The 27,942-nt window shown below is 43.4% G+C and overlaps 1 protein-coding gene across 2 annotated transcripts; it reads right to left on the bottom strand.

Annotated features, from left to right (window-relative positions):
- sin3aa (SIN3 transcription regulator family member Aa) lies at positions 1-27,740 on the bottom strand. 2 transcript variants are annotated; one of them, XM_080737833.1, is made up of 21 exons: positions 27,715-27,740; positions 22,245-22,462; positions 21,085-21,267; positions 20,375-20,481; positions 17,062-17,374; positions 16,021-16,275; positions 15,663-15,815; positions 13,602-13,754; positions 13,390-13,479; positions 12,534-12,652; positions 12,165-12,378; positions 11,749-11,865; positions 10,677-10,915; positions 10,404-10,587; positions 9,501-10,143; positions 8,410-8,579; positions 7,062-7,235; positions 5,927-6,019; positions 3,852-3,946; positions 3,105-3,297; positions 1-1,938 (listed from the first exon to the last, which is right to left on the bottom strand). In XM_080737833.1, exons 2-21 carry the CDS (start codon positions 22,428-22,430, stop codon positions 1,705-1,707), a joined length of 3,915 nt encoding a protein of 1,304 aa, XP_080593959.1. In that variant the 5' UTR covers positions 22,431-22,462; positions 27,715-27,740; the 3' UTR covers positions 1-1,704. The 2 variants fall into 2 exon arrangements, with proteins under 2 accessions (XP_080593959.1, XP_080593958.1); XM_080737832.1 differs by lacking the exon at positions 27,715-27,740 and adding an exon at positions 25,015-25,214.
- Between the last annotated feature and the right edge of the window lie 202 nt (positions 27,741-27,942).

Here is a 27,942-nt window from a genome sequence, read left to right as displayed (position 1 = left end):
TCTCCGAATATAAAAAAGGAGGAAAAAAGGTTTCTATCACACAAAGATTTGGAGGACCCCCTGTAGTGACTGAGGACCCCCTAGGGGTCCCGTCCCCCTGCTGAAGACCCCTGTACTAAAGGGAAGTCAACCGCATTCGTCTGGTGTCCCAGGTCCCTGAATAGACTGTTGAATGGCAAGGACACCAGGTAAGTATAATGAACTTAAGAGGAACGAGTCCTGGATGTACAGAAAACCAGCAGTACCAGAGGTCCTGGTAGGATAGAAAACCAGTAGCAGCAAGGTTTTATACTGTAGGATGGAAAACCAGCAGTAGGGCTAGAGGCCCCGGTAGGCTCAAACCCAGCTGTACTAGTGGTACTGGTAGGATAGAACAGTGGTTCTCAACCTGTGGGTCCCATTATTTTGGGGGGGTCCCCAGATGATTAGCTAAATGTTAACATTGTTTTCTCACTCAACAGTAAACAGACCAACATACAGTGTAAGCGTATACAGGGTATCTGCACATTTCTTAAGTGACAATTTAAGGACTTTAAAGACCTTTTTAGTACCTTTGGTCAAACATTGGTCAAATTGTCAAATATTAGAAGCAGAAATTATGAAAATAGCAGATCTACATGCTCAAAACGCGCATGTAGATCGGCTATTTTCACAATGGAATAGATTGAGTCAAACTAAATGTAATGCCAACTCCTACAATTCCAAGTGCTTGTGCAGGGTGGGGGGTTCCCACTTCCCAGTTAAAATATGGAAAGGTTAAGAACCACTGGGATAGAAAACCAGCAGTGCTAGTGGTCATGGTAGAATCAAACCCAGCTGTACTAGGGGTCCTGGTAGGATAGAATGCCAGCAGTAATAGTAGTCCTGGTAGGATAGAATGCCAGCAGTAATAGTAGTCCTGGTAGGATATAATGCCAGCAGTAATAGTAGTCCTGGTAGGATAGAAAACCAGCTGTTCTAGGGGTCCTTGTAGGATATAATGCCAGCAGTACTAGCCTAGGGGTCCCTGAGGACCAGGGTTGAGGAACCCTGTTCTGGAACATTCATGGCTTTGCAATTGGAACGTAAAAATAAAAACACGTACAATAATTCATATAACAACTTCCAAACAGGACAGCTGGGACATAGTTTCCTATAAAGACATTTCATAGTGTAGCGTATGGTTCCGCCTGTGCTGTTGTTGTATGTGCTGGGGAGGAGCTTTAGTGAGTGGTACCGTGACGGTTCCTAAGGTTTGGCACCGAATGGCCCAGTTGAAAGAGAACAAGACACAACCCAAAGTGGGCCCAGCTAAAAATGCTGGTATAAAAAAACCAAGACATCCTGCCGCCCTGGAGTATAACACAAACACACAAACAAAATGAATAAACATACACGGTAGCTAGCTTAACGTTTGTGCTTCCGTGTTGGTCGTGATAAAAAATACATCTGGAGGACCTGCCCACTCCACACAGGACAATTTCCAATTGTGTGTTTCATGTCATTTCCACCCCAGGTCCTCCAGAGACCACCCTCCCCCTCAAAAGATTACTATTTCACCCTCATATGTCTGTGTTTCTCCTCACTGGGGGTTTCCTGGTCACCAGAATGCGGCGCTTTGTAGATTCTGGGTCCAATCCCCCACCCCAAAATTCTTAAAAAAAAAAAAAAAAAAAAAAGTCCAGTCGCCCCCCTGCTGTGTTCGTGGTTGTGGTGGCCTGTGTACTACGGAGCTTTGCTGGCTGGGAGGCTGTACTTGACATGGTACTTGTTGATGTTCACAAAATTGAGGATCTCCGGGTGGCACGTGGTGACGCAGGGCACCAGGCCCTCCCGACCTTCTCCCATCAGCCACTTGGACGTGTCGGCGGCCATGTTGTGGGTTACGTGATCCTTGGCCCACGCGTCCACCCAGTTCTGGAAGCGACGGTGCAGACGCGTGCTCACTCTCTCATGGGACTGGAAGGAAGAGACGAGAGAGAGAGAGGGAAACAAACATCAGGAATCGCTTATTGCAGCTTTAACCTTTTGGTTTGAGCTTTCTAGTGTGGTTACTATAGGCCAGTGTTTCTCAAATGGGGGTATGCAGGGGAACTGCAGGGGGTACGTGAGGAAAAACTAGAAAATGGCAATATGTATTTTACTGTTATGGTCAATGATAACACATTGACAGACTTTGTGCGAACCTGCTCATCTGTAAATTGTTAAACCAAATTAGATCAATAACTTGACTAGTACAACTGTCATTGAATAGAAAACTGTTATTTGCCATTATACCGTTTTATTTTGAACATATTGAACTTGAACTTTTGATGTAAATAAAAGCAAAATGACGTAGTCAGGGGAAGGGGGTACTTGGCTTCAGAAATCAGTGTAATACTCCAGCCAAAAAAGTTTGAGAACCACTGCTATAGGCAACACTATTGTGGGCTATTCGGTCTCTTTCCCAGCCAAGTGAACCTGTGTTTTGTAACATGTCTGAGTAATGTTATCCAGGTTGGGCGGCTTATGCAGGTTAGGTGGCTGCACAACAGAAAAGGAAAAGCTTTGGGTCATGCTTCAATTGACATCACAATCCAGTCACGGCAACCACACTTGCAATTTCCCAGAATTTTATCTTTTTAGCAGCAGAGCGCGCAAGTAGGTTGGTGTGATTTTGTTATTTGTTTGATTATTTTATTTGTATGATTATTTTATTTGTATAAATTGTAAATACAGAGATCACCATATATGGGCAAAAAAGATTGACAGACCGAAACAGACATCTGCATATACGGTATGGGCACAAAAGGGACAAAGACAGAAGGGTACAACGTGTACTCTGAAAGAGCCCCCTATCGACACTATGACTCAAGAGATAGTGGTCGGATTGGCAGTGCGACAAAGCTGAGGTTCCAAGAAGTTTAATAAAAGGGCCAGGGGGATGGGTGAGCTGGGTGGGTGCATCTCTCCACTCCGACATGTCTCCTTTCTGACATGTCTCCATTCCGACACTAACCCTATCTCTAACCCTAACACTAAACCTAATCCCTATGGGAGTGTCGCCACTCCGACAATAAGAAGTCAATTTCGGAGTGGCGACATGTCGGAATGGAGAGAGCCTCCCGAGCTGGGTTACTTCGTACCTGCTTTGCTCTGAGCAGGGCGGTGCGTCGGTACATGTAGTCCTCAGACTTGAAGACATACACCATCTTGTAGGAGTTCAGCTTAAACATGCATTCCATCTTCTCCTTGTCCAGGCTTTTCTTCCCTCCATCTCCGCTCTCCTTGTCCAGCTGCTCTCTGCCTTTCTGGTGTTTCCTGATCCGACGCAGGTTCCTGGACACAAACACAAGGCAGCTGTACATCCAGGATTTGTTGACGAGGCTGCCAACTACGGCTGACCTTCAAAACTTTAGATCAATTCTGTTTGTGTTCTACTCCTGTTTTAATAACCTTAAACCCCTTGAACTCTATATATTTACCCGGGGTGCCCCAGGGCTCAATACTTTCCCCCACTTCTAGTCTACACCAAATCTAAAAATAGACGATCTTAAAGCTCACAATGTTGTTGTTAGCTTGAATATCTGCTATTTATCTGCCTAATGTTCACCCCACGATAGGAATGCTGGGTTCATGTGGTGGTTTGCTCTGTTTTGACAGTGCATAGCAGGTCTGCTGTTTATGAGCTAATTTGTTTGTTTATCTGCATAATACCTCCGTCTTCTCAATGAGGTCCATTAGATTTGTTCATTTTTGTGGCAATAATGTTCTGCAGTTTATTACACATTTCTCAGTTCTACAGTTGTAAGCAATATGAAATGGGAGTTCTGTACGATTCTCTTTGATCATAGTGGCCCTTCTCCACTCCAAGGTCATAAAAAAAATCTTACCTCGGTAGAAAGACAGGTTTCTGGGCCAGGTGGTCCCTGACTTCTTGAGACGTAGAGTCGGAGTTTAGGTAGCGTCCCACATAATCAGACCAACGCTGAAAGATTAAGACAAAACAATCTTGCATAAGACAACAATCATTCCGTTAATAATGTACCAGCTTTACCACAAATCTCACATAGATGTAAATGGCAATCACCCTCTGTTGCTAAAGTGATTTCCGATAAAATGTCCCAAACCATAAAGGTTTGTGTTTGGTATAAGGTTTGTAAATATGAACTGGAGCATGTACTGGAACCTGTGCTGTTATAATTGGGTGTTCAAAACAGACTTGGCAGCGTGTGCAGCAGTTATGCATGGGTCAGTTCTGAAATCAGCCAGTCCACAAAGATCAATTATCCAACTTCCAACTGACCTGACCCAATGATCCCATCCAATTTGAAAATCTGCACCTCATAACCATGATTCTAGTCGGGGGCCTTAGGGAGATAAAATGGTCATTTCGTGCTAATCAGTCTAAAAGCGCCAAATTATGCACAGATGTAGCCCAGGGCATGCTCTGATTTAGCTAGGGCGCCCGAGTCAGCGACCTTTGGGGTCGCCACAGCGGCCAAATCAAGTTGGGCTCCCATTGACACTATACTACAGGAAGAAAATACCCAGAAAAAGATATGCTTTAAGTAGGATGGGAGGGGTTTGTCATGATTCTGAAGCCAAAAAAAATCTATGGGCTAGAAAAACGATGGTTTAGTGATGAGTCATCACTTTTCACCAGTTTTCAGTTTTGTTGGGGCCATTTTTACCCCAAGGAATGTTTTTTGTGCAAAAGAAATGCTTGAAATGGATTCAGAATCATGACAAACCCCTAGTTAGACATGCTACTTAAAAGCAGATTTGTTTTTCCTCCAGTAGTATAGTGTATAGAAAGTCAATGGGAGCCCAACTTGATTTTGCTGCTGTGGCAACCCCGAAGGTCACCAACTTGGGCGCCCTAGCTAAATCATTAGAGCATGCCCTGGTATACATCTGTGCAAAATTGGCGCTTAATTTAGACTGAGGCCACCGACTATTCCAGATTTCCTGTCAAAGCCTCTCTGTTACGTATTTTAACCGTTGTCTTGCTTTCCCCATTGTTGAGGGCATGGTGAACCCCCCCCCCCCCCCCCCCCCAACTAAAAAGACCCTCCTAGATTCTATAAAGATGTACAGTACATCCTATATTCGGCTTTTGGGAAAACATTTAGCATCTCTAATGGTTCACTTCAGTAGAAGGACGGTAATTCTTTCATATGCATAAACAGGTGAGTCAGGGCAATATTTATTTGTCCTAATAAAATGTAGGACAAAGGGAGTGTCTAAGCCCCAGGGAGATGAACCCATGTGTCTGGCCTCTTTAATGCTCCAGAAGGACTGTTATTACACTCTAATTGGTAACCTATTGTAGCAAATTCTGTGACCCTAGAGGGGTCGTGGTTTGGCGGTTTTGGTAGACTTGCAGTCATGTAAAATGCTAAACCACAGGTCTTCAACTGGTCCGGGACCCCTAGGGGGTCCTCAGAGTTACTACAGTGGGTCCTCCAAATCTTTGTGTGATAGAAACTTTCTCCTTTTTTATATTAACCATGTGAACCCTAGTGTCCTTATTCTGAGATCTATTCTGAGATCTAAAAGCTCTGAGATCTGCTATTTTTGGCAAAGAGGTTTGGTGTACGTAAGGGGAAAAAGTACAGAGTACTTACAGAGTAAAAGGTCAAGTTTATTAGGTAATGACAGCTCAAGTGGTTAAATATCTGAAAACACAAATTGACATGAATCCAAAATACACTGATGATTGTGCTGTCAAACGATGAAACTATATAGGTATCTATGAAGAGGTTGTGGGGGTCCCTGCTTCATCTCTCTCTCAACTAAGGGGTCCTTGGCCTGAAAACATTGAAGACCCCTGCCCTAGAGGGGTCGTGGTTTGGCGATGTTTGGTAGACTTGCATTGATGTAAAATGCTAAGCCACGAGACCTGAAGACAGACAGAAGTCTCTCCCCACTGGTTTGAGGCTGTGCCACCAGGCTGACCTCTCACCTCAGACTCCATTGGCTCCACTGAGTTCTCCTCCTCTGTGTCCAACAGCTCCACGGTCAACTGGACCTGACCTCTGTTCTTCAGAAACATCAACTAGAGGACCGAAGGAGAGAAAGACACGAGAAATATTTGGAACAGCCACACCACTGGTTCCCAAACAGTGGGTCAGGACCCATCTGTGGATCACAGACCAATTTTTAAGGGTCACGACTAGGGGTGTAACGATACATTTAACAGCGATACGATAAGCATCACGATACATGGTTAACGATATGATACATGGACGATATTGGTTCATTCGTGGCGATACAATACGATTCGATTCAATGATTTAAAATCGATATAGAAACAATTTAGCAAAGAAATTAAATCTGGGTAAAACATGTAAAAAATCTATTATTATGGAAGTAAACGCTGTATCTAGCAAACACATGGACATACATGTATATTTCAACACATATGGACAAACCCACCTTGACATGAACACAGAGATTACACACATTTATCAAGAGAGAGAAGTAATTAGACCCCTCTTTTTCCATCTTAAAATTGACAAATACAAGGCACAAATACTTAATTTCCATACAATCAAAGATTTGCATTGCAAAACGATTCGATACCGATTACCGCATTTTAAAACGATACAAAGCTAAAACGGTGGGATACTTAGCTTTTGCAAACGATATACCGTAGTAGATCATTGCAAATTAAAATAGATTTTTCGATCAGTTACTATATCGTTACACCCCTAGTAATGACTCAAGTAAAAATCCCATTTTCTTTTCCTACAAAAAATAAAATGCATAATGGAAAAAACCTTTTGTTATACATGTTATACATGTTATACATTTTCAAACAAACACATCTAAGAAATAATAATAATTAAGAAGTAGTGAAAATAGCCGACCTACAAGCTCTCAACGAGGCACAAAGCGACACGTTGTGAGCTTGTAGATCTGCCATTTTCACTAGATTGGGTCCCGGGCGAACGTCTAATTTCTATTTTAGGTCACGGGCTAAAAGGTTTGGGAACCACTGACCTACATGGTTCCATGTCTTGATATTGAATACCTCCCCTGAAAGTTCATTACAAATCTATCTACTGACTGTATTGATTGAATTTGACTCGTCCTACCTTGAAGCAGTTTTCGTCAGACATCACATGCTCTGCCTTCCTCTGATAGAGGGCCTCCGATGGGCTCCTGGAGGTCTGCGTGGACAGGGGCCCGCCCGTGGCCCCGCTGCTGCTCTCTGATAGGTAGAGGTCTGTCACCTGCACGCAGACCTCATCACTCACCATGTGTTGCAACTGGAGAGAGCGGGAGAGGAAGGGATGGGAGAAGCATTACGTGGGAAAGTCACAGCCATTTGTCTCAGTGGTTCGCAACCTGTGGGTCGGGACCCCCAGGGGGATCCCAGATGATTAACTTACTGTGCAATGTTTTAATAACAAATTAAACATTGGCCAAATTGTCAAATATTAAGAGGCAGAAGGGTGCCCGCTGGCCTACTGGTCCGGGCACATACCACATAAGGAATTGTCACAAAGGCATTGATGCCTGACGGCGTCGCCGTTTCGATTCTCAATCCGGGCGACCTTTGCCGCATGTCACTCCCCATCTCTCCGCCCATTTCATGTCAGTCTACTGTCCTATCAAATAAAGGCATAAAAGCCCCAAAAACAAATCTTTAAATATCAGAGGCAGAAATTGTGAAAATAGCCGATCTACATGCGCACAGCGCGAGGCGTTGTGAGCATGTAGATCTGCTATTTTCACAATGGAACCGTGTTATACAAAATGTAATGCCTCAACTCTTAGTGCTCGTCAGGGTGGGGGGGTCCCCAGTTAAAATATGATTATTTTGGGGGTCGCGGCCTGAAAAGGTTGAGAACCACTGATTTATCTGAATGATTGTGTACAGTTTGTGAATGCACAAAACCACAATGCAGTGTTCAGCATAGCTCAGCACTATAGGCTGGCTGCTTGTGTGTCATGTCCTAGTGTGGTGGCGATCTATCTGGCCAAATGTAAATAGCGATCTTTAGAAATACTTCACCAATATTGCACCAAGCGGCTCAAAACCTGACAAGAAGAACACCGGTGTGACCAAGAGATTCTATTTTATGTAAATAGCGATCTTTAGAAATACTTCACCAATATTGCACCAAGCGGCTCAAAACCTGACAAGAAGAACACCGGTGTGACCAAGAGATTCTATTTTACATGCATACATTTTAAACTATGACCCAAATTTCACGCTCTTTAGTTTCACTTTCTTTTTAATTTCCCTACACACATTATCAGACTTTTGTGGCCAGAGGTACTTCTGTTTCATGAGTCATGACCTCCTCATGTACGTAGTGGCATGAGTTGTGATCGATCTGCTTTTGAGAGGACAGACATACATAAAGAAAAAACATGTTCCAGATGGCTTGGCCAACGGCCACACCTTAAACAACACCTTCAAGGCTGGATGCTCACCTGCCTGACGATGCTCTGGATCAGCTTGTCCATGGTGAAGGCGATGTAGGCGTGGATGGTGAACATTTCCCTGAGAGAGTCTTCGTACTGCGACGTCTCCATGTTCCCATCCAGCAGGTTACGAACCATCTCCAGGAATGCAGAGTAGTAGTCCTCCACCTCTATGTCCACTAGGGGGCGAGACAAACAGAAGAGAGACCATCAAGGCAGAGCAAACACACCATAATAATCTTACACTGTTTCCCAAACAGTGGGTCGGGACCCATTTGTGGGTCACAGACCAATTTCTATGGGTCACGACTTGAGTAAAACATGTATTTTCCTACATTTAAAAATATATATATATTCCAAATGAATTATTTTATAATATATATATTTTTTAAATAAAAATAACATTTTAAAATAAATATAATAATCAAGAAGTAGTGAAAATAGCCGATCTACAAACTCGCAATGCGGCACAAAGCGATCCACTGTGCGCTTGTAGATCTGCTATTTTCACTAGTTTGGGTCCCAGGCAAACGTCTAATCTCTCTTTTGGGTCTCAACCTGAAAAGTTTGGGAACCACTGCTCTATCACATCTAAGACACGCCGGGCACAAAGGAACCAAAACACAGAGCAGACAACCAGACAACCAGTGACAGCTAGCGACCTTTGATGGTTCACATACTGGAATACCAACAAAGGGTAAGGCCAGCAGCCAGTAGAAACTGCCATGTTCTCAGCTCCCTCCCCACACTGTCCCTAAGGGTCTACCATTTGGTACACTGGAGCAGTTCCTCATTGATGGTAATGTTAATCTATTCATCAAATCAAAATGTTGATCCAATATAAAATTCTCATAATTGTGAATATCTAAGGCTAGGGCCATGCGATAAACAAATTATGGCCTGGCATAAGCCATTGTCTTAAAAATAATAATAATTTAAAAAATGATTTGGCTTCAGCACAGGGGAAATGCAGGCCAAACATAAAGCTTTATTTGTGCACCAAGTTAGGAAAATCAATAGAAATTATCATTTCATTTATCGTTCAGTTAGAGGGCTTATACAGAACCAGACCCAAAAGGGAGGACCATGTTGTAACTCACTGGGTTCTTTGAGTCTTAGCTGGACGGCCGGGTTGTCGTTCTTCTCCCGCTTTAATCCCAGCACCTCCTTCTCCCAGTCCCGCTCCCGCGTGTCCTCCTCCATCTGCCGCTCTGCCTGCGTGTACAGCCGCAGGAGGCGCGCGCACAGCGTCTGGTGGAGGCGCAGGAAGATGTACCAGTTGTTGTTGACGTAGAACAGGTTGTAGGCGTCCTCGCAGCTGCGGAGCTTCTGCGCAGCAGAGTTGCTGAACAGCAGCTTGGCCGCCTTGGACGGGCTGCGGCCTCCGCCACCACTCGCCACGCCGTTGTGGGGCTTCTTGGACGACGCGCCGCCACTCCCGCCTTCAAGGTTCATCTCCTCTTCTTCCTCATCTTCGTCGGCGTCGTCGTCCGGCCCCTCCTCCACGTCGGACAGCTCTCCCCGCTGGGCGAACAGCATGTCTGGGATGAAGTGGTGCATGATCTGTTTGATCTTGTACTTGTCTTCCTTCTGGATGCCCGTCTGCCGCTTGACGTGGTGGATGATCAGTGACGCCGCGTCCTCCAGGATCTGAGGGTCTTCGTAGGTCTGCGTCAGGTGGGGTCCGCCCGGCGGGGGCACCACTGGGCCTGTGAGGTTCTCCTCGGATGCCTGCTCCTGTCGCTGATGGGGAAGAAACAAAGGAAAATAAATAAATAATAAGAAATACATTCAATTGATCATGTTCAGCACATTGATTTATGTTGTGTTTTGAGGAGCTTGGCTCGATGAATTGGGAATATATTAGTGATACAAATATTGTTAAATGGTCAAATACCATGAATCCAACACAGGATAGCAATGTTTTCAACTAGATTTCTTGTTAAGTGTCGGTCAAAAAAAACTAAAACTAAAAAACGAAATGAAACGCTGATAATACTCACTTCATCATAGATGCTCTCGATCTCATTGAGCAGCGTCTTGGAACGAAGCACTTTGGTGTCATTCTGTTTGAAGTTGATGCCTTGGTGGTCTAGAGACTTGAGGTAATACTTCTCATTCTGTTCTCTCCATATCTTGTTGAAGCCTCGCTGTGCTTCTCGCCACTCCTCCTCTTTTGTCTTCAACCTGAAAGAAAGGAGAAGTGTGAGTTTTAAACCCTGGACTCTCCTTTGCAGTGGCACCTTTGTGAACTTCAGAACTTCATCAATTCTTACCTTTTCAGCACGATAGGTACAGACACTGCCGGATTCTTCTTGAGCCCATCTATGATGTCAGGGGCCTTGTCTCCGTATATCCTCTGGATGGCTTTGCGGTGGACGACCTCAGACGAACCCCCCATGTTGTTGTCCAGCCTGAACTTGGCCTGTTCTTCTGCAGACATGCGAGACAACTTCCTCTGGACCGTCTCCAAGACCCGGATGGTGGCCAGGTTTGTCTCCAGAACTACATCCAACTACGTGGGAGTTAAATACACAATTTGTTAGGATTATGGGTTGTTGTGGCCTGGGGCCAGCACTTTGAAACAAGTTCAACATGTCCAGGATATATTTTCGTCATGTGGCTTCACTGACCCAAACAACCTCAACCACACTAATTAGTCATGCGAATATGGTGGTCAACTTAGGTATGGGCGAGTTCACATAAAAGGGACAGTGTTTGCAGCATATGACCAATCGCAAACGTGGACAAATCTACTGGCAGCAGAGCAACATAGTTCACAAACTATAATTTTTGTATACACAAAGGACAGCTGGCAAAACAAATTGCTGACTGTGTGAACGCATAATTTAATATGCTAATAATATTATCAACGCAAATAAGAAATGATCCCAATGGCCAATGTGAATCCCTTATTAAGATTATGATGTGAGCCCAAATCAGATTTTTGTCCTATCCAGATTGTAATCAGATTGGTTTCATCAAGTCTGAACAGCATACAACGGCATGGAAACTTATTTTTGCTAATCAGATTTCAATCCTTCAAGCCTTGTTCAGACTGCATGAAACCAATTTGACTCCAATCTGGATAGGAAATCAGATTTGGCCCACCAGTCAGAAGTTTAGAACAAGGCCCAAGTTACCATGCCGATGTACCCTGAAATGAAGTGAAAAACCGTCGTAACTCTGAAAAACTAGAGTTAAACCTGAAGTTACTTGACTAACACCAAATCCTGCTTCGTGGTACATGGCCCTTGTTGTCTGTCTGTCTGTCCTAAATAGTCTCCCTCTCAGCTTTCCTAGAAATGAGTCTCGTTCTCCTTTATAAAAGCAGCAGTGGCGTCTCACCTCGAAGCGTTCATCCTCACACCTGTAGATATGTTCCTCATACTGGGTCTTCTTGGAGCTGACGAAGGTGGAGTCCTCAGACCAGGAGGGAAAAGAGACCCAGGTGTCGTTAAGAACCTGGAATACAACAAGAACATGGAGACAATAGGTCTGACAACTTGTTTATATTTACTTTTTAAAGATTATTTTTCTATCCCTGCCAGGCCGAAATGGCTGAAGGCGAGGGATTATATTTTCACTCCTGTTAGTCTGTCTGTCTGTCAGCAGCTAATCTCAGGCACCGCTGGACCAATAATCATGAAACTTTGCACGTACATTCCCAGTAGGCCAAGGAAAAGCCGCCTCCCTCCCATGTTTTGGCATTTAACTCTTGAACCGTATGGCGTACTATAAAATAAAGTGACTGCTGGTCTCACCTCCTTGCAGAGCGGTGTTCTGCCGGTACATTTGGGCTGCTGGTAGCTCTTAGGCAGAGCTCTGTAGCTGGAGCCTAGCCTCTTACAAGATGCATAGTCGATCTCCATGGCGATGCCCTCGGTTGCCCGCTCCTTGGGGTATGCCTCGATGTGGGACGACATCTCCCGATAACCCAGGAAGTTCTTAAACCAGTTAAAAAGCTCAGGGAATTTTCTACAAGTGGGATTAAGGGATATACAGTATGAGTGATACATGGTGATATTATCACCACCTGATGTGCCTGCCAAGTGAACACCAAAAATAAATCAAGCTGGAACATAAGGCTTGATCCAGTTATGTGTATAAGGGTATTACTACTCAGTACTCACCCCAGGAAGGGCAGCACTAGCTGCACCAGTTCAGCTCTGGAGATTACTTCCTGGTTGAAGATCAACAAACACCTCAGGAAGTTGTCATAGGCCTCGGCACTCCGTAATGCTTTACGCACCTGCAACACCAACAGATACGCTTGATGATTTCAAATAGTATATTACTTAATTTAGACAGCAGGGGAGGAGACTCAATCCACCCTAGGGATGTAGAGATCATGTGGTTGACACACTATACTATTGGGCTAATTGCAACTTAAGGTTGCAGTTTACTATGAGAAACGTCACAGCTTGTCCGTGTCCGTACGTCCGTGTACACATTTTTGCAGTCTATGGGTTTGCCGCTCTGACATCATGCTCTGATGTCACTGTGATATCAGGGGAACCACTCTAACAGATTGGGATTGCCGATTCCCTTTTATGCCCATATATGGAGTTCCCTCATATCATCAATATTAATGATGCCCTGTTAGATAGATCCCTTTTATGCCCATAAATGGAGATCCCTGATGTCCACGTCTCTGGGCTTTTTAGTGACAGGAAACAGGGAGTAGAGAAACAGAGAGTCACAAGTAGTAAAGGTCGTCGAGCTTGGGAATCGAACCCGTCAGGCTTCAAGAGCCTAGCCTAAATTTGGTTGTGCCTTACCCGGTAGGCCATTGGCGCCCCTGATACTTTATTTCTGTATTTTTATATACTGTAATGTGGTGGTCAACATACACTCACACTACCTCTACTGCAACCTGTAGAAACCTGGTAAAATAGTGAAGAGGAGTGAACCGGCCGCCTCAGAATAAAGCTTTGTGTTGAATTTAAGGGGAAATGCTTTTTTTTTTAAATCACAAACAAAACTCACCTTCTCAAAAAAGAGAGTTTCTGTTCCGAGTCCATGTTTGCTGGTTTCTGCCACTGAGGAATCTTTTATGTTCAGTAACTTGGGCTTCTTCTGCAGCAAGTAACCATGGGAAAAGGGGAAGACAAAGCTTGTATATATTCTTTTTAATTTATATTAAAAAATATATATATGTAATATTCTTTGATCAAGGACAACTATTACAGTTATTGTACCTTCACAGGCGGTGAGGGGCCAGCGGATGGATGGCGTCTGATAGGACAGCCATTTTGATTGGGTCGCTGTTTGCTGAGCTGCAGCTTCTTGGCCGTTCCCCCGTGGTCATTACGAACTGACTCCACCTTCTCTGCTGTGGTCTTACTCAGAAGCTGTATGAAACACAAGACAACAGTATAAGAAGGATATCTGGTCCAGTGGTCACCAGCACATGTCCTTCACATCCACTGGTACCGCAGGCTTTCTGTCCTAGGATCATGTGTTAGGATCATATTCCAGCCAGTGCCCTTGACCAAAGTGGTCAAGGGCACTGTACAGTCACTGCCCAATGCTCCCTAATAGTTAGGGTGGGATAAATAGAAAACAAAACTGCCCACAGCGATCAATAAAGATGAATTGCAGGCTCTTATTAGACTGCTAGAATAACAAGGACACTGGGTAAAACTATTCATTTGTAAGTAGGACCAGTTGAACTTGTGGCCCTGGTAGCCGAATAGTGGTCCTATTAGCACAGAAAGCCAGCAGTACTAGTGGCCATCAGGGGTTAAAGCCAAAAAAATCCCAAGACTGAAATGTATTTTCAGACCATGTCCCAATATGTGATTTTTGAAACATGGGGCGCATGGCACATGCCAATATTTGGGGTGTTTCCCTGAAGTTCTGAACTGCTTTCACTGAATGTGTGTAGAGCTGACCCAAAAAAATCGAATATTCAAAGCTTTGTTTGATGGCACGATATTCGAACTTGAAAAAGAAAGTCGAACAATCGTCCGTTTTTCCTTTCCAGTGCAGCGTCAACTCCTCCTCACACAACAACAAGCCGACAACAACAAGAGCAAGCATGAAGCCATCAGAATGGTCGCCGATTATACAAAACAAAAAGAAAGAAAAGGCAGCGCGCTGTCACAGATAAAGCCCAGGACACCAATGCCTGAGTAACATCATCACCCATGCAACTATGCGATGCGGTCACACATTTCTGTGTCAAGCCCCCGACACCAATGTCGGTGTAACATCCATACATGCTGTTGCTGTCCTCCACACGTTGACAGAGATACAAGCTTGTTCTTTATCAGGAAACAAACAGCGATAATTGGATTTTCCAAAACAGACGCCGTCACCTGTCGATCCCGTTTTAAAGAGGAAAGAAGAGCTTAAAACCAACTTGCTAGGATTAGGTGGTGTTGATGATGACAGGTTTATATCCGATCTGCAAACGCAAAACTAGTCGCGCCCGCCTAATTGTCTGACTGAGCTTTCGGTTGATGATTTGCGGTCATTTGCGTGTTTACACATTGGGAGTTAATCTGTTATAGGACTTGTGAGTCGCGCTGCTGCTATTGCAGCCGAGACGCGTTACATTACAGACATGACATGATTATGTCAATCCTACCGTACTGCAAAAAACAAATTTCTTATAGAAAACATTTTGTATCATATTATTCTTCCTCGTAGTATTGTTGTTTTTACTGTGCAAAAAGGGAGCTCTATTATGGGGAAAAAACAGGTGTGTTTTCCCTTTTTTAATTGGGTAAAATAGCGCATTTCGGTTAACAACGGTTATCGGTCATGTAACCGATAAGCTTTTGCTCCCGAGACCCAGAAATAGCCCCTATGGAATCCTCAAGACTGAAATCAGTCCCCAGGACTGAGAACTTTAACCCCTGGGGCCATTGAAGGATAGAAATCCAGCAGTCCTAGTGGTCATGGAACGATTAACACCTGCAGTACTATGGGTTTCCAAGGACCAGGGAGGCTCAATGCTTTGATACATAACACTGGCTTAAAAAAAGGTTACATTACACAGATTGGATACATACAGAGATAATACTATTATTGCATGGTTAAACTATTGGCAATTAAATGGTAGTATTTATCTAGCTTGGAGTATTTAGAAAGGTAAATTAAACTGACTGACTGACTTTGATGGACTAAAATGTCTGACATACATTCTGTTGTCCATCTTCCACTATGTTGGTTTTGCTCACATCAGGCATGATGGATGACTGTTTAAATAAATACATAAATAAAGTAAAGAGAAAGAAGAGGCCACAGCTCACCACAGAGCTGTTAGCATCGGGTAGGAACTGTCCGAACTCAGACAGCAGGTCTTCCTGGTTCTTGAAAAGACGCGCCACCTGGGCGTACACTTCCTGCTCCGTCAAAGCTGGAGTGTAGTTCCCCCCTGCCTCCTTGGCATTACGCTGCTCCTTCTGTGAAGAGGGAGGAGGACGTGGTTAGATTAATTCTTCAGAGTGATAAAAAAACAAAGGTACAACAAACCTGCCTTCGGTCAGTTTAAAAGGCACTTCTTTATGCCTCTGCTTGCGACAGCTGTGACCGGATTTATTAAGAATTCTTCACATCGTTCATTAAAAGAGAATATATTATATTGATATAATACTGCCCCAGCACTACCTGGTATGTATGCAGAATTTCCAGGAACGCTTTGTAGATGTCTGGCTGTCCCTGGAAGCGGTTCTTTATCTTGTTCACGTAGTTGATGGCATGGTTGAACTCCACTGGCTGGTTGTTCTGGAGAGGTGGTCCTGTTGTTGACGGGGTGGAGCTCAGCGGGGGGTGGAGCTGGAGGGGTGGAGAGCGTGGAGAGGTGTACGATGGGATGGATGGATTACTCTGGCTGCTGGGGGTCAGGGCCGGAGACTGGAGAGGCTGAGGAGAGAGTGGGATGCATTGAAAGAGTGGTGAGGAAAAAAGGGAGATTTGTTTTTCCAGGGAAAAGACCAACAACATCTACCTTCAAATACACACTGGGAATCAGTGTTAATTTTGTCGACTATAACTATGACAAAATGTTCATCATCTATAAATGATGATTAAAACTATGACTTTAAAAGACTATGACTAAAATGAAATACAAATTTGCTGTCAGAATTAACACTGTTGGGAATGGATTATTATTATTATCAGTCTTCTACTGCTGGCCACTGGACAGATTAATAACATGAACTATTTTTGGCAGTGTGACAACAGCAGCACCAGTCTCCAAAAATGATTTCCCCGCTGCTCTAAGGCAGGGGTCTTCAACGTTTTCAGGCCAAGGACCCCTTAGTTGAGAGAGAGATGAAGCAGGGACCCCCACAACCTTTTCGTAGATTCCATATAGTTTCATAGTTTGACAGCACAATCATCAGTGTATTTTGGATTCATGTCAATTTGTTTTCAGATATTTACTACTTGAACCGTCAACACTTAATAAAGTTGATCTTTCACTCTGTACTTGGTCTGCTCTTTTTCCCCCTCTACAAAACCTCTTTGAAGATAGCTGATCTACAAGCTCTAGGGTTTCAAATTGGCAATCTTGCGGTCAGACACCCACTCAGGCACCCTTTTTTTCTTTTGCTGCCATACCCTCTTTTACTCTAATGTTTCTTTGTCTGAGATGGAACACAATGACATCCAACACAACACACAACCAACTAACACTTTTCTCCTCACCTTGCTAATCTTGGCAGGCGTCGGCTGGGTTAGAACAGTCGGCGCACTGGTTGAGGCAGTGGTGGCCGAAGCAGTGGGGGCTGCAGAGGCTGGCAGCTGGGTTTGTTGCTGGGCGGGCACTCCGATAATGGACACTGAGATGCCGTGTGGTGTGATGTGGTGAATCTGGCCCGGTGTGGTCACATTCACTAGGTCAGCGTGTTGAACCTCAATCTTGTAGCCCGGAGGCAGGAAGGTGTTAAAGCCCATGATGAGGTCAGGGTGGCCTTTGAAGAGTTGAGACACCCTGCTGATCACACCTGGGGTATCGATGCTGGAAGGACAGGACGACAGGAATGATTGAACATCCATCTTATCTTAACACACAAATCAGCCTCAAATCCACATATGTTACATATCAAATCATAAATGATTGACAACTTGAATATCTACAATATTGGTTCTCTTTCAAATATGCATGCAAAGTTTATTTCGGGAAACTGTAACTGCCATTGATGACTGAATGTCCACCGTGGGATAAATAAATAATTGCCTATATATCTGTAGGCTGTAAGCATCAATGCCCTCCATTGTGGATTCTTGGTTACCAGTACAATGGTTCCGCTTAAAACTTCCATGAAAGGTTCCAAGAAACATTTAACTGGTGGAAAAGGGGCCAGAGATGCGTAGTTAAGATGTAACAACAGTGTAAAAGACTGTTTTAACAAGAAAAAACTACAAAAAGAAAACATTGTGAGATTGTAGAACAGCCATTTCCAGTGAGTGACACTATCGTAAACAAAGTAGAAAACACGCTTTATTCTTACTGGCTTTGATAATGTGAGCCAGAACAAACTCTGAAGAACTGAAAACAGAGGGGTGAGTGTTAGTATGAATGCTGCACATCCCGCCGTGGCATTGTAAAAAGTGTTGTATTGTCTGCCAGAACCTTAAGGGTAGTTAATTAGGGATCTATCTATGTAGACACAACAACGCCCCTTGTTTCTATTGGGAGACCTGACCATTATCTGCTACCCAGTTATTATTGAACTTATATCTAGACATCTATCCAGCCCAGTAATAATTATAGGTCATTGTCCTTGACAGGCAATGAGGCGAAGACTGTTTTCTCCCGTCTGTGTGTGACCATGTATGTGTCTGTATAGCTAATCTTGTACACCGGCGGACCAATCAGTGTGAAACTTTGAATGCACACTTCCAGTAGGCCAAGGAAGACACTTTACCCCATTCTTTAAAAATATAGTCCGCCCCTATGTTTTTAAATCTATACAATCAAATTATTCTGGATTCCTTGTACAATGACACAAAATTCATACTATTCAGGAAGATGTCAGATTATTATGTTATTGTGATTGATTATGTGTGACGTTATTAGAGTAGATTATGTGTTCATTGATTACATTAATATCTAGTTCTTTATGATATTATGATATTTGATAACTTGTAAGAGTCAAGATGTCTTCACTAGGCCGAAGTAGCTATTGTTTTGGTAAAGCCTATTTTGTTATGGTACAGCTCGTCCTCGAGACCTTGAAGCAACCACAGTCTGACCTGTGCCTCGGCACAGAACTACCTTACCACTAACACAAGTGTTAAATGTACTTCTGTTCTGACCATGATATCATGTAACATAAACCTAACCACCACCACCTAGTACATTGCCTTGTCTCCTCATTGCCTCATTGATTATTGATTGATCAGAATTCCACGACGCAACAAATACAAAAAATGTCAAGTGTTGCAGAAGCTTGATATTTTTGAGCGGTGCCTCAGCGCTCCAATGCTTGACCGAGTGTGTAGGTATGATGAGTATATTCAGCTGCAATACCGCTGGGTGACCAAGTGGCGCTGAGAGCAGCCTTGACATTAACACACCAGGTGCCCAGGATTATTCAAGATTTAATTGTCAGTTGCCATGGAAACCCGCTTTTTTAACTTGTTTGGGAGCTCCAGGTAAAAAGTAATCAGAGTAAATGTAATCCGAGCATGTCCCGTTTATTTTTGCGATAGAATTTTCTTTCACTCAGTACAGAAAAATAACAATCACGGGCATCAGTGCTTTTGTGACGGCTGGTAGAGAAGGCATGAACATGATTTAAAAATTAGATCAGGAGATAAATGCACTTGTGCAGCAGCATAACACTGCTCCCTACAAGGGAACGGATTTCTCGGTCACGTGATACCCCGTTGCATTACGGGAATTGGAGTGTTTCTCTTCACAGGCGGGTGCCTCGCACAGTAAACTTCAGTTTACTGTAAGACTCCCCGCGACGCGTCAAACTCGTCGAGGGCACACAGAGACATCAAAGAGTTTGGCGTGGCACGTCGTGGATGAGTTAATGGACAACAGAAGAATGCATATACTTTAACACATTAAGATTATTTGGTAATTATTTGGCTATAGAGTGCCACCATTCACTTGCGCTTTATTTTGAAGATCCCCGGAAGCCACAATCAAGTCCATGTTGTGGAAATTCACGGTCTAAATGGCAGCCGAGTTTATTTTCACACGGAAATGAAAAATCCTAACTGCGGGCGATCCTCACGGCCCAGTGTCGCTGTGAAAAAAGGGTTTCTCTCTCTGTGTTCACGTTCCTGGACATGTTTAGCAGCAGAAGTGTTAACTTAACACTGCTCACACTGTTTGAGATTTTTCACCAAATTAGGTCCAACATTATCTTGTGAGCCATGTGACGAGTGTCAGGGAAATGTATGTTATAGAAACACCATTTTCTGTCCTACTGGCTGCAACCCATGACTGACACAGTGCTGTGTAGGTCACCCAGCCTGGCAAAGACCTGCGCACGGATGAGTGCCCTTTTCTAGTTTTAATATTTCCCCCAACAGTAGTAAAAGCTATTATCATTAAATAATCATTATTTCTAAAAGAACTTTCTGCTTTATGGGACATTCCAGTTGAGTGTAAGGTAGAGAAAAAGACTAGATTGGCCAGAAGGGTGTGAAAATCACGATTGCACTCTTACATATAATATGCTTGCTGTCTAGACAGGGCTTTAAGCAGACAACATAGCATGTTAAATAATGCGTTCTTTAGTGACAATTAATTTGAAGAATTACATAGAATTTTTTACAGTAGACAATTAGCTCTTTACTCACTGCTCATGTTACTGAGATGAACAGTTTGATAAAATTAGTCGCAAGGAGTTTCAAACAAACAAAGCATGTAAGATCATTACATGTCGAGGCAAAGGGAAAAAAGCTACCTAATGAGTACACAGTTACTTGCAAAGGATTTGAATACGTATTCAATTGCTTTCTTAGATCCATCAAATCTAGAGATTACTCGTCTTACCTCTGAGACTTAAACTCTTTCATAATGTCCAGGAAGTCATTGTAGACCTGTGGATGATTCCCAAACTGTAGCTTCACCTGGTCCAGGTAAGACAAAGCATCTTCAACCTTCACACAGATAGGAAATCCAAATAAAGGTAAATGCATTTGTTCCTCTTATATTATTACAGCTCTTTGTAACTTTATTTAGAGAGGGGATGTACAATTATATTATCCTACTATATATGGTATTAAGGAAACCTCTGTCCATCAGATACACATTTTTCAACCCTTATTGGGACGAGCAAGGCTTAAAGGGCAAGTTCACCTCTGGGAGAACCTGATCTTATTTTATTGTTGTTTGGGACAAGATCAACACAATCCTGAGTTATTTTTTGTGTTCAATCTGCATTTTGCATCGTATGATGCATCATGCTGCATCATATGATGCAAAATGCATCATCATTCATGCTGAAATACTAAAACATCTCAAAACACATATTGAACACAAAAAATAACACAGGATTGTGTTGATTGTGTCCCAAACAACAATAAAATAAGATCAGGTTGTCCCAGAGGTGAACTTGCCCTTTGAGGTGGAATGAGTTAAGGTACACCAGTAATTCTAGACAGAGCTAATCATCAGCATTTGTCTAATATTCCACTTGTGAATAGAATTTGTATTTATTAGTGTTAAGAGAACAAAACAAAACAAAAACACGATCATCTGACCTTCAGTCTCTGGAACTGCGGTGTTCCTTGAGTGGGCGCAGGGGGTGTGGCAGTGTGGCCATGCCCAGACATCACTGAGGGGCCGTGGGCTTGGACTGCAGGGCCGTGGTGATGTGACCCTCCATGGACGGCTGGGCTAGAACTGTGACCATGACCACCACTGTTCTGAGACACCAGGGGAACCTGGGAACATGGTGGAGGGGAAGATGTTGGTGGGAGAAGGAAGGAGACCTTTTCACGGTATGAAAGCACTAGAATCAGGGACAGCATTCCTTGATAGTGATCTATACAGTATACACTGTGAAAGACTTCTGCGAGAGACAAGACAAATGGGTAAAATCGGCACAACAATCACAAAACATGAACACACTCGCTAATACAACTTGCTGTCTGCAACTAAGATAAATAATCTAAACTTCAAATCCCTTCACCCAAATGCCTTATTTTCAACTCATTGGCCACTTGGTTGAGATTTGGTAATGTTAATATTTACTAGCAGTGCAGCTGAAGGGTTCACAAGTTTGACACAAGGCAGTGATACCAATACAGCAGGTGCAAACAAATTAAAACTGTGTTAGTAAATTTGGCTTTATTGTATTTTATTGTGCAATTTTAGTATCAGTCTGTGCATCCGAGGCAGTTTATGTAGTGGTTCTACAAAATAAAGTGTATTAAAGAGGGATGTAATTATTTGATTGCTGTTGGATACACCCGTCACCAGTCACACAAGTAACGCCACATCCCAGTATATGGGAACACTCGCTCGTTTTCACAGTTATTGTCCACGACATTGCAAGCGGTGCGAAGGCCAGCGGAGCTTGGTCCTGCTCTTCGCCCGGCGCGAGTGGCCGCGAAGAGCGGGCCAGGGCCGCGCGGCCGGCGGAGCGCCGCGCGAGTTACGAAGCCGTGGTGAATGCAATCGTTATATTTATGCGCACGATAAACTCCATGATAATTGGGTTTTGGTGCACCTCGCGCGGTCCAAGTGACTACAACAGAGCGCTCCCTACGTCCGGTCCAGCCAATCACAAGCTTCAAAAATGAGTCCGGGGCGTGGTTATCCATCTTTCCCAGTTGGACCTGTAATCACGCTGCTGTGACGCAAGCACAATAGCATTGTACTGGATGTATGTCATAGTGGTGGCATTGGTAATATGTACCTGGTATCCCTGTGGGACGGAGTACTGGACACCCGCTGTGGGCTGCATCTTATCCGACACGGCCTCGTACACGACAGGGGGCGGGGCTGGGGCCAGGATACGATGCTGGAACACCTCTACGCTGCCAGGGAGACGCCGCTGCTGGGACGCAAATACTGTTTCCTGTTCCTCCAGTCGGCGCTTCATTATGACCTCATAATCAATGGAAGCTGTGACACCTGAGAGAGCATTGTAGGATGTCAATGTCTAACTATGTCAAAATAAACAGTTATATCCAATGTGGTATCATTCCATTATAAATAGAGACAGAAGGAGATAAAGATCTGGATCCACAATATTACCCATAGTTGCATTAAAACAAATTATACAGAAATACCAGTAAGTTAAACCACAGATCCATTAATATGTGGGGAATTAACAGTTGAGAATGAGATCTTGGAAACATACAAAAATGTGATGACACTGATCAAATGTAATATGTAATGTAAGTAACAAACTAAATGTCAATGTCTGTACTTGAACTAGAGGTAATTGCAACTAACACCCGGTCTCTTCCGTGGAAACCAAATATGTATATGCAGGAGGGAATCCCTGCTTGGGCAGGAGTTGGGTATATGAGCTTTAGGCGGAGCTGTAACAGGGTATACATTTCTCAAAAGAGTAGGAAGACCATCTCAAACCACTGAAGACGCTATATACCGGTAGTCATATTGTATTAACATACACTATCACACACACACACACACACACACACACACACACACACACACACATATATATATATATATATATATATATATATATATATATATATATATATATATATATATATATAATAAAATAAGAGAAAGGGTAATTTGCTCATTGTCAAATAACTGTATAATTAAATAGGCTAGTCACTACTAGTAGCAAGTAAGCAACAAACAGGTGCCATTCACAATTTCCACTGCCTGTAACAACCATGCAGCTGGTACGTTTTCTGGCTTTAAATTCCAGGACTATATGGTTTAAAGGGTGCCTGTAATTATTACAGACACCGTGTTACAGTGTAATATCCATTCCATGGCAAGCACAGTACTGAATGGAGGGTGTTTCTTGGGGCTGCCAAACGATTGAACACACAACAGCAACCGAATGACAGACCTAGCCAAAACACCCAATAGCTTATGTAACTTTTCTTGTCATTTTATTAAGTGTGTAAGTATGTACACTCTCTCTTGCGCGCGCACATTAACACACACACACACACACACACACACACACACACACACACACACACACACGTAACGGTGCATGTTAACGGGATTGCCAACAAGTAAACCCCCACACCAACAGCCATTGACAATGACTGAATTGAAGAACATTTCAAGGAGCAAACACGCAAAAATACACCTTTGTATCATAATGGCTTTATTAGAGTCTCTACTTGGTAAAGTTCTCGTTACGCCGTTCTTTTCTGACTTTTTCTGATCTCCAGTGAACTGAATCAAACGTGCTGTTAATGCGTTTTAAATACTCTATAAGAAACGAAGACCCCAAGTTATGCTATGTTTTGAAAGACGTGCAAACAGATCGCACACGCAAAGTGGAAAAGCATCTGCAGGCAGCGACACTTCCACGCTATCATGGTCTGCTAGCAGGCTAACGTTAGCCGAAGACCCTTTCCTATGTAGTGTATACTGTTACACTGAGAATGGTGACCTCATACACATTTGTTATTTCGTATTTTATTCTGATGGCACTTGTTAAAGACACAAACAATACATTTTCTTGACATTACTGCCATTTATGTTAATACATGTTTGCATAAACAAAACAAATTATACTAGTTTATCATAGACACAATACGACCTCTCAGCCTACTCTTTATCAGACTCGCTATCACAATAAAGCCAACTAAAAACACTCTCCGATGGGGACTTGTTTTCAGTCACTCTGGCAGTCGACCCTCCCGAAGAGTCCGCTCACAGAATTTCATAGGTCGCGGATTTTTATGTAACGCGTCGATCGCTGTGTGGCCTGATAATCGCATCCCCGTCCTCGAGTTATAACACGTCGCTTATTCCACGCGCCCACCCGCATTTGCAAAAAAAAAATACCTATACTAAATACTGCAAATGCTAGAATCCACTTCTGCAGACGAGCAACCAACAACATCGTTGACTGGCAAACCCCTCAACTGAACACAAGTGAAAGAACCGCTTTCAAAACTTGTCAACAACTTGTTTTGTTTTTGAGGGAGGAAGGAGGGCTTCTTCATTCATACCAACATAATACCCTCAACTGAAATCAACTTGATAATGCGCAGTTTTGTCGAAGACGTTTGTGTATAAATATGTCATAACTGTGCTACAGTGTGCACGCTCTTGCAGCCGAGAAAAGTGTCGCTTCTTTTGACCCATTTCCCAATACGCGTCGTTTGTTTGTGTGCGTGTGTATGTGTGGGGGGGCAAATGCCATTTTCTGGTTGCACGGCGAAGAGTGTAATCAACCCCGTTAGCCCTCCAAAGCTAATGTAAACAACACGAGTCAACACGACATGCAGCTAAGGCTAGCGGTTGTTAGCGGTCGGACACGGGCTTGTGTGTTTTCAACGATGATGTGAATATTTCACTCTCGCCGTGGATTCACTGGATTGTAAACGCGATCATTATGACTGAAACAGCGACGCGTTGCTTCTGATCGCTCACGCGGTTCTTGATCAAAAAACAGTTTGCAAACAACTGGCGAGGTATTTAAAACTGAATGAATCCAACTGGACTCAACTCACCCCCTCCTCTCGACTCTCTTCTTTAACGGCCAGCCGAAGTTGTTACTGTTGGTTCTTTGATAAGCACTTGTGTAGTTAAGAGACGAAAGTTTTCAGGCAAACCTAAGATACACCATGTATGTGAGACGCCAACTTCTCTATGGCTTTTAGTTTGTTTAAAAAATATATAAAGAATCCTCGGAGGAGAATCTCCCTGAGAGGAAAACAATCTCCGTTCGTTTAGCTGGATGTTGGGAGGCGTGGTCACCTCTACTTTGTCCCGCCCTCGTCAAATCCTATTGGTCGTCACCCCCGAATGGGAAGGGTCTTCAGGCGTTGATTGGACGTTAGACATGTCAGTCAGGGACATGTTGTGCAGCTGCACCGCTGCTACGCCCATTTGACTTGAAGCGCGACAACGCCAGAATGAGGATCATTCACCGTCGCTTGACAGGCTCACTCAAGACACTTATTATTTTCAAAGATCTATATTGTTGCTTAGGTTTGTATTTTGGGTCAGTAACTTAAAATTAAGATGTTTCTACACTGTTGTTCAGTAAAACACACATTGCACATAGCTCACCGAGGCTTTCCTTGTGTGTGCAATGTGCATTGCAACAACAATAATTCGGATTCTGTACTTCGATTGAATACACATACATTATCAAGTTTGCGAAACAAACCGTAACAAAAGCTATGCTAAAAGGATTTAACACAAAGCCCCCGGTAGATTATGATTTTGCCATCACATTTATTTGTATTTTTTAAATGTTGTAAACCGTTTGGATGATCTTTTATGTCTTTTTCAAAAACGACTTCCTGGAGTTTGCTTGGCGACACGTGCCTGTGGGTGGAGATTATATACATTGCCTTCCATCGCCGTCTTAGGTTACCACCCCTTTCTCTGCATGGCAGCCAATCACTATTCGTGATTTCTTAAGCCTCCACAAAAGGCGGAACTTCCAAAATAACCCAGACCAGTTTAGATCCCATAGCCCCGAGATACGGTCCCGTTGTGATTGGCTTATGGCTAGTTGTCGATTGGTTACTTACTGTGTAGCAAGCAGAGGGGGGGGGGTGTAGTATTCATCAGCAAATTCAGCATACATTTATTTTAAACGGTTCCGTCCTATTTTACAGATTATCATGGTCTTTTTTTTTGTTTTGATGACCTTTATTCAATCAGGCAGGCAATTTACAAGTATGGGCCATATGGGATGGCCTGGCCCTGGCAAGAGACAATCACGTGTCAGGGATGGTTTCCCTGACAACCAAGTAGTAGACAATCACAGCGTAGCCGACTGCCCGCCCGCCCCTATGCCTGGCGCCCAATGCCCATGCGATCTTGGTTGAGGACACTAGTAGTGGGAGGGGCTACCTGACGAACAGCGAATGCATCATAACCATAGAGTTATTAAGTAGATCATAACGCAAAACGTCATTCTCATACCTCCGGTCCTCCGCCCACGAGAGGCGGGGTCAGAAACACAACCCGGGATTCCTTCTCTCTCCGAGAGAGAGATAATAAAGCACTAGCAGCAGCAGTCGCCAGTCAGTGAGGCAGCGAGTGACTGACTCGTAAGCTCTGTCTGTGGCAGGCAGCTGCAGCGAACGTCCGATCACACACGGTTGCTTCTTGCAATGCAAATCGTGGATGCATTTCTTTTCGTTTTTCACATCCCTTATTTTCCTCATAAGTAAATTCACGCAGATTTCCTTTTCAGTCGTGCAAGATTCGCCTTGGCTGAAGTAGGCTAAATCGCCACCTCCGGCATTGTGCGACCAATGGAGGCATTGTTTTGAACAGCTTCACCACCAGTGCTAACACACAGCGACGGAGACCTTTTCCATTTTGTAGCTACCAAGTTTCGTGCAAACAAACGTGAGGCAACCGAATCAAGGCGATTGACACGATGCACATGCAGTCCGGATTTGGCACCAACTATTAGCCCCAGTACGGTTGCTCCGTTTATTTGCCGTCCTTGCACTATGCTATACAAAAACAAAACAGAAAACACGGATATTTTTTTAAAGACCAACTCTGGTTCGTCACTTTGTGGTAAATATTTGCATGGCAATGAATCGGGGGCCTAGAAGGATCAATTCGTCATATTTTCTGAGCATAATCCTCCGGTCCAGTTGCCCTTACTAAACAATGCCAAAGTCAAACTAGACGGGAATTTACGGCATTAACCCCCGGCTTACATTTTTAATAAGTTTTTGATATCAACACCAAATGACTCGCATTATTTGACAAGAACGGAGAGCTCCGTTCCTTAACGTGATGTGCTTTGTTTACTTGCAAAATTCGGGAGTAAAATGTCTAACCAAACCTGCCTCGCACATACACACACACCACAACTCCCTCCCCTTACAGATCCATTTGCAAACAAGCCTACATGCAACACTGCAGGCAAATGTTACGACTTCTTTAGAAACGGGTTCACTGCTAATATGACATCCATGTTATTTTTCAGTCGTAAAAAATGACAATGGCTTAATGCAGATTGTCTTTTTAAATAGATATTAACCATTTATTTTTGTATCTTTTTTTGTTGTCTATTACTCCCTTTTCACGAACAACCCCCCTAAAATTCATTTAGGAATTCTAACCTCTAAACTGGAAACTGGAGGCTTCCTAACGCACCCCCAGCACCCTGTGACTCAACGTGGTTAAGATATACAGTTAAATAGTTTTTGTTTTTAGCAGCTGTTACATACCCAAGAAGAAAAAGACTCCTTACTCCGGATTCGTGTTTGTAACAAAATAGTTGGAGACGCCCCCCTCCACTGCCATTGGGACATACTACAATATACGTCATTTTGTTTTAAATGTGAACCGCCAAATGGCAGAATAAAGCAACATAGTGAAACATAGGGCTCAATGTATTTGTTACATTATGTGTTGGTGTTTGTTTAATTTTGTTCAGGTGACAGGTGTAGGCTGCT

This window comes from Nannobrachium achirus, assembly GCF_963921795.1.
Source record: "Nannobrachium achirus genome assembly, chromosome: 11".
Classification (NCBI taxonomy): domain Eukaryota; kingdom Metazoa; phylum Chordata; class Actinopteri; order Myctophiformes; family Myctophidae; genus Nannobrachium; species Nannobrachium achirus.
This window is presented reverse-complemented; position numbering and strand designations above follow the sequence as displayed.